Raw genomic sequence first — 7,765 nt, 5'->3', positions numbered from 1 at the left:
ATTGTTTGTGGCAAAACGTTTGTTTGTTTTGTTTTTTTCTGCAGTTCTACCTGGCAATACTTGAATACCAGTGGCGATAACTGCAATATATGCAAAATTACATTACCTTAAATAATATACATCTCATTTCAAGTAGTGTTAGTAGTCTCTACTATTCCCTAATTAAAAATGTTTCGATGCCAGGCAGCGCAAGGACGCACGACAGTTGTAGTGGCTCATCGTTTATCGACTATCAGACACGTTGACATGATATACGTGATGAAAAACGGAGAGGTCGTAGAGACAGGCACGCACGATGAACTCATAGCCAACAAGGCACACTACTACGACATGGTCTCGGTACAGGAACCCCAAGAACTAGCCGGGAGAGAAGGTCAGGTCAATAAGGTCTTTTCACTAAACATCATTACAGCACTACCTATTAATTTCGTTACTATTTATTTTTCACTTAATCTCCTTACCAATTGACAATGACAAGCATGGTATGATACCTAAGAGAGAAATTTTGTTTAGTTCTGTTTTTGGCTAAGTCTGGTTACGTATCACAAACTGGTAAGTAGTAGATAGTTTGTCTAGTCGCATGGGGAATACTGCCAGGCTACGGGAACCTTATGATGGTCATTTTTATTTAGATATGGGGTTTCAATTTTGAATTGTTTTTGATTTTGCAGAAAAGGCAAGGATCACAGGAAAAGAATCGAAATTATCTGAAACCGAAGATGAAGAAGAACTGGCAGTAAGTTAAATGTATTTTTTGTATTGAAATGTGAAATATACTTGTATAAATATTTGATAATTTGCAAGCCGATGGAAGATGAGAAGCAGCCTGAAGTGCCTCGAGTATCGTTCTGGCGCGTCATGGCTATGAAGTCGAAGGAATGGAAGTGGATGGTCGCCGGCACTATTTGCTCCGTTGTTATTGGGTTCTCGATGCCGTTATTTATTGTCATATTCGGAGATTTGTTCGGTGTGAGTGACTTTTTTTATATAAATCTTAAGGCAGGATCTAACTTTTGAAGAGAACGTGGAAATTAGAATCTGAATTCGTGGTCATGAAGTCTGATTGCAATAGAGGGATATTTGTAGGCAATGTTATTAAATTATTATTCTTGGGGTTGCAAGAGATCTGCTCCAAGTTCAATTAAAAGTAAACTTCTCTCTCACAGTTTCACAAGCCAGGTTATGGTCACCTTTCAGAATAATAGGATTTAATCGAATACTGCGGCTTTAGAAAAGTTATTGTCCTGTTATATGTTACTAGCTGTTGCCTGCGACTTCGTCCCTGTGGGTAGAAGATATAAGTTATGATTTATACCCGCCCTGTTTTTTTCACATTTTCCATTGTATCTTCGCTCCTATTAGTCGCAGCGTGATGGTTTATAGCCTAAAGCCATCCTCGATGAATGGTCTATTTAACACAAAAATAATTTTTCAATTTGGACCTGTAGTTCCTGAGATTAACGCGTTCAAACAAACAAACAAACAAACTCTTCAGCTTTATATATTAGTATAGATGTTATGAAAGCTGTATTACTCCACTTACCAGATAAACAGCTTTAAGGTTGCGGATTCCATCGCCACTAAAGCTAACCGTTTCGATTTTGCAGTCTATGTCAGACCCTGACCCCAACAAGTTAATGGAGAAAGTTAAAGGGGTGTCAATAGTCTGCCTATTCATTGGAGTAGTGATGGGCACGTCGAATTTGATCGAGGCATGTGATTATTAATTCTATTAATTGTTCAACAAAACCCAGGTGAAGATGTAACAAGTAAAAATATGATACAACATTATTTTGTAGGCGATGTCATTCGGTGTAGCAGGAGCATATTTGACAGAGAGGTTACGTTCTCAAATGTTCGGACATTTACTAAAACAGCATATTGCTTATTTCGATGAGCGAGCTAACTCTACTGGCGCTTTGTGTGCTAAGCTCTCTGCCGAAGCCGCATATGTACAAGGGGTGAGTTCAACAACACAAACGTTGCAGTGAAGAGTACTGTAATCAGGGTCGATAGCTGCATTATAAGTCCTTTCGCCTTTGACACATGTAATATCGAGGTTTGAGCATAAGTGACTTTCCGTCAAATATTCAATAGGTGCCCTGTAGACAAAGTATTTTTTACAAGTGATAGTATAGCTATTGGGGTCTTAATCGGGAACTAAATAATTTGAGCAATTTGCTACGGGCTCATTTTTTTACATTTAAATCTGTTCTTATGATTATTTAATGCAGGCCTATTTTTCCATAGGCCACAGGCCAGCGGATAGGTATATGCTTACAAGGCGTGGGCTCCATCGGTCTGGCACTATGCTTGGCCATGATGTTCGAGTACCGAGTGGGGCTGGTCGCGCTCGCCTTCCTACCACTCGTCGTATTCGTTGTGTACCAGCAGTCTAAAGCTATCAACCAAGAATCTTTTGGAAATGCAAAGTGTTTAGAAGAAAGCACGAAGGTATAACTTTCCAAATGGTGTAATTAGATGACTGTGACGACCTCTTCCAGCATTCTGCCCAATTGTACAAAATGGTTATCTTCTTCCATTGATTTACATTATTTCCACAACTCCCGATCTAAGTAATTTAATTATTTAACCCGTGGAAGGTTTAACTGTCATTCAAACCACATACATGATGATGGCACATGATCCACATCAGTTCATCAGAAGTCTTTTTAAATTGCGTCCCTTGGCAAAAATAAAAGATACTCCAAGGTATTGATGAGGATTGAGGGGTTCAAATCCCACCCAGGGCAGAAAACTAAGTGATGAGTACAATCATTCGTTCCGTTTCAGGATCTAATCTAGTCTATCCATATCTATAGATATCTGATACTCACATAGTTTTAAAGTTGTGAATATAATGCGGGTGGTAATTTAAATAACGGTGGAAGTGGGTTAGATAGCGATAGAGGCGGTGTCGAACGTCCGCACGGTGGTGTGCCTGGGTCGCGAGGCGATGTTCGTGCGCGAGTACGTGCGCGCGCTGGCGCCGGCGCTGCGCGTGGCCACGCGCGCCGCGCACTGCCGCGGGCTCGTCGCCGGCCTATCGCGCTCCATCTTCAACTTCGTCAACGCCGCCGCCCTCACCTATGGGGGACATCTTATTGTTGCTGAAGGCGTTGCTTATGAAGATATCTTAGTGTAAGTAACCTACTATTTTTTTGTGTTTGACTCAAGGTAATTTTTCATCCAAGTATAGCTTTATATTCCCTATATAAAACAAGCTTGTGAAAACATGAAGATCTTGTCTAAAATTAATCATGTTCTTCAAAAGGTTGATATATTACTTTTTGAGAAAAATACCTTTAAAAGAGAAATTAAGCAAATACCAGTTACTTGCAATCAATATTGTGTGTGTTGTGGCACTAAAGTAGTGGTGAGTTCAAGAAACATTTTGTAGACATTAGTTTTTCTAAATTGTGAAACGTCATACGTGCAAATTATCCCCAGTACTACACAGTCGCTGCAAATGGCGTCGGGCCAGGCGCAGAACGCGTTCACGTTCGCGCCGGAGTTTCAGAAGGGCATAAACGCAGCGTCCAGAATCGTCGCGCTCCTCAACACCAAGCCGCTGATCTGTGACCCGGACATACCTATCGTCACTCCCTTTGTGAGATACTTCTTCTTGTAGATGCCTAACACCGTCTGAGAGTCAGACTTGTAGTTGTGGAAGAGGGACAACGCTCTACGCAGTGTGATGCTGCTCCTCGCTTCCTCAAATGAGACAGTCTTACTTTATGGGGTGGACCGTTTAGATTTTATTTTGTTTAGCTATGTATTGGTATTTTTGTTACATACAAGTAGGTAAGGCATAAATACAGGATTTAAGTATTATTGTATATGTGCCTATTAGGGTAGTTTAGTTATAATAAGTGATAAAAATAAGTTTGAAAGTAATACCTATTGATCTTATATGCGAAAAACGTCATCCACAAAAGTTCACCAATGATCAAGTACAATAAGAAATATTATTTCAGAAATCAAAAGGCGAAGCGAGCCTTAAAGACGTTGAGTTCAGGTACCCCAGTAGACCGGGAGTGCGAGTGCTGCGGGGGCTAGACTTACAGGTAAGTAAAGCTGTGATGTTTCAGAAACATGGTTTCTATATCAGCGAGTATCGGAACAAGTTACACCATATTCACTAGACAATAGTTAATCATGTTAATCATAATAACTCATTATCCACGTAAGTGCATTGAACTGCATATTTCTTTTCTCTCTTCTCTTCGTCCAGGAATCTAACACTCCGAGTACAAGTTCAACTTTCATACAGTTAGAACATCTTCTCAAATATATATTTTTGCAGGTTGATAAGGGTAAAACAATAGCACTAGTTGGTCGCAGCGGTTGTGGTAAGAGCACTGTCATGCAACTCATGCAGAGGTACTACGACCCCGACGCAGGACTAGTCGTTAGTAACTGTCAATGTGCTTTTCAATAAAGTGTTTTATATGTAATGTCCAAATGCAGCGTTATAAAAAATAAGGAAAGAGAGAAAAAAGAGATCACAAACTTCTAGGTTTAAAGTGCGTCTCTAAGTAAGGGAAATGCAACTCAGTATGATGGTATGAATGTGTAGTTATTGGCATGGTAAACAGTTACGCTATTATAAGTTACTCTTCATAGCAAGCAAAGTACTGCTAGCCACAAAAATTGGTCAACCAATATGATATTCACTAAGCACAAGTTTTTCTCAGTGACATACAGAAAATATTATATCGAAGAAGATCATTCTGTTACGTACCTACAGGGGGAATGCAAAGGGATTTGATAAAAAAAATATCCATCGACAGATTTACAAAAATATTGGATCGTATTTTTTCTTTTATCTCGTAGACCAAAATCAAGGGTTGCAGTGAAATAAAATCTCGTGTGACGTAACTTACCAGTACGCTTCTGATTAGCATGTCATGTTAGCTAGTTACTAGCCCTCATTACATTACATTTGATCACCTCGAATACCTTTAACCTTCCTTACTTTTGACTTCTGTATTCCGGCGCCAGCAGTGTCTGGACGGCCTGCCTCTACCGAAGCTGCGCGTGTCGGAGGCTCGCGCGGGCTTCGGCCTCGTCTCGCAGGAGCCCGTGCTCTTCGACTACAGCATCGCCGAGAACATTGCGTATGGTGCTAATGATGGACCTCCCACGCATCAGCAAATCGTCGATGCAGCTCAGCAAGCTAACATACATAATTTTATCGTGTCCTTGCCTCAGGTATGTTTAATTTGCGTAGTTTTTGGAGACTGATAAATTCACTGATATTTTCAATTGTTATTCTGTATGTACTTATAGCGTTTCCACTAAGTTTTACTACGAAGAACAAAGAAAACAAATGCCGGCCCGTTGTTGCTAGTTGTTTTGCGCTCCATTTGCAAATCACTTGCACAATTGATTCAATTTATACTTACCGGCTAAACCAAAAAGGTATTTCATGTATAGAGAAAACAACTGAAGAAATGTCAAAATTCCGACCAGTAAAAACAAAATTATTTATGAATGTAATTAATAATGGCATTTAGGGGTACGAAACAAACATTGGTTCGAAAGGCATGCAGTTGTCAGGCGGGCAGAAGCAGAGGGTGGCTATAGCACGCGCTCTCATTCGACAGCCGAAGATACTCCTTTTAGACGAAGCGACCAGTGCGTTAGATACAGAAAGTGAAAAGGTTAGTACAGAGTTATTACAGTCGATTCAGTCAACGTTTTAAAAAAATGTATATTTTTAGGTAAGCTTGTAAATTATATTTTTATACTTAATTTTTCTATTCATATTTTACCGTTGTCACACCTGGGTCTATCTATGTTCTTTTTCTCCGAGAGCTCACGCTGACCAATCGCTCAAACATTACTAGAGTGACAAGTCAAAGTCACGAAACAATTCAATATTTCATTTCTATATAATTTAAATTCTATAAGTATGTAACTTGTACAGGATCTTAAGGAATTAAATTAGTTTATGTGGCAGCAAAAAGTAAATTACGTCTTTGCTTGGATACGTAAGCCAAGACGAATTATTTCGTGACAGGGTTTACAGAAACAACAGCTGAATCTGATTGAACCGCGTAAAGTGCAAAGACTCATTTACGTGACTTGCCGACATCATGTCCTTAATTTTGAGTAGTTCTACCGACGTTTATGCATGTCAAGTATGTCCGCATTTGTAATACAATTAAGCTTTGACTTTTACGTAAATATAGGTGGTTCAAGAAGCTTTAGACGCAGCGAAGGCTGGCCGTACCTGCGTGACAATTGCCCACCGTCTCAGCACGATCCGCGACGCTGACCTAATCTGCGTGGTGAACGCGGGCAGGGTCGCGGAAGCCGGCACACACCAACAACTCCTCGACTTCAAGGGACTCTACTACGATCTGCACACCAATGCTACATAAATTTCCATTTATTATGGTTCCCTATAGATATAGAATATTTTTATTTATTTGAATAATGAATGGAACCATAGACTGAAGCCAAGTAAATCATTTACGAATCTTATTTCTTTTAAATGCCACTTGCCCACTTGAGTAGCAATTTAGCCTGTATATTATAACTACTAGCTACTCGCAGCCCAACTTTTATCGAAATCGTTTTTCCGTTTAGGCGTAAAGAGGTTGCAAACCATCATTAGCATACTTTTTCCTTTATAACACTTGTGCGATATCGTTATACATATTTGTTGTACGAAGGTAATCAGTTGTACGAGTATGGTAGCGTATGTTTATTATTTCCATTGGAAGGTATATAGTGTTTTCAAGTTTGCCCCTATCGTCAATAATCGTAGAAAGAGGTTATCAGTGCGAAATTTTCTGTTACTGATGTTTGTCTATCTAGATAATTGGTGCGGTTATTATGATTACAATCTAAAAATTCATACCAGGATGACATGTTGACCTTGTCAATATACCGACGTGGCTGCTTATAATGTTAACATAATAATCGTAAAACGGTAGCGTGATTTTCATTACAGTTCTTTATTTCCTAAACAGGTCAATGTTTAATCTTTGCAGCGATTTGAGCTACATAACTTTAACAAAGAAAATTAATTTTAAGAGCGCACTACCAAAATGTCATTCCGGTAAGAAGCGGCAAGAAACTCCATAGGTTAGGTACTTTTTAAGAGTGATAGAGTTTCATTAGCGGTATAGAACCTTAACGGCTGCATTTTCAAAATTGTTTTGGACTTCAACCTAAGCACAGATAACTAAATAGTTTGACCTACTTGTGTTTTGTAAATTATGCTATTAATGAAAGTAAGATTATATTCATACACTCATTTATTTCGACAAAATGAGCTCATATTTAATATGAACGTTGTGAAATTATCTGAAACAAAGAAAATTCATGTTATTTTATTTAAAAGTTCCTGCAGTATAAACTTAATATGTACTCGTGTTTTGTTAATATTTGCCATTCTCGGGGTATTCTTCAATCAAAAGATTTCAACAAGCAGGTACCTTTGATCGCCTCACCAGTAACTGCGAAACTACTAAAGGCCTAACTGGGGCAGACTACTATCTTTATACTACATCCAAGAATCGGTTACTAAAAAGGGTAAAAATGACAATAATATGTACCGATATGTATTTAGAACGAGACTAATGTAGACTGTAACAATCAAAGTACTCACGGTGTAGGAGCTACCATCGCCGCAGCAGTAAGCTGAGAGATGATGGAGCCGGCAGCCAGGTTGCCGTAGTATGCTTGAGCAGCAGCTGCGGTTGACCCGGCCGCGATGCCCGCGGACCCGAAGCCGAGCAGGGGCGCCACC

At 39.4% G+C, this 7,765-nt stretch overlaps 1 protein-coding gene across 3 annotated transcripts; it reads left to right on the top strand.

Annotated features, from left to right (window-relative positions):
- Positions 1-41: 41 nt before the first annotated feature.
- On the top strand, positions 42-6,489 carry LOC113507052 (multidrug resistance protein 1B-like). 3 transcript variants are annotated; one of them, XM_026889908.1, is made up of 13 exons: positions 42-373; positions 672-736; positions 805-969; positions 1,608-1,712; positions 1,800-1,961; positions 2,251-2,454; positions 2,900-3,141; positions 3,451-3,610; positions 3,978-4,067; positions 4,307-4,411; positions 5,008-5,214; positions 5,520-5,666; positions 6,198-6,489. In XM_026889908.1, the coding sequence occupies exons 1-13, from the start codon at positions 169-171 to the stop codon at positions 6,387-6,389; spliced, it is 2,049 nt and encodes a 682-aa protein (XP_026745709.1). In that variant the 5' UTR covers positions 42-168; the 3' UTR covers positions 6,390-6,489. The 3 variants fall into 3 exon arrangements, with proteins under 3 accessions (XP_026745709.1, XP_026745708.1, XP_026745710.1); XM_026889907.1 differs by having other exon boundaries at positions 5,005-5,214; XM_026889909.1 differs by lacking the exon at positions 4,307-4,411 and having other exon boundaries at positions 43-373.
- Positions 6,490-7,765: the final 1,276 nt, after the last annotated feature.

This window comes from Trichoplusia ni, unplaced genomic scaffold (genome assembly GCF_003590095.1).
Source record: "Trichoplusia ni isolate ovarian cell line Hi5 unplaced genomic scaffold, tn1 tig00000433, whole genome shotgun sequence".
Taxonomy (NCBI): Eukaryota; Metazoa; Arthropoda; class Insecta; order Lepidoptera; family Noctuidae; genus Trichoplusia; species Trichoplusia ni.
Note: the sequence above shows the minus strand (reverse complement) of the source record. Positions and strands in the feature narration are given on the sequence as shown.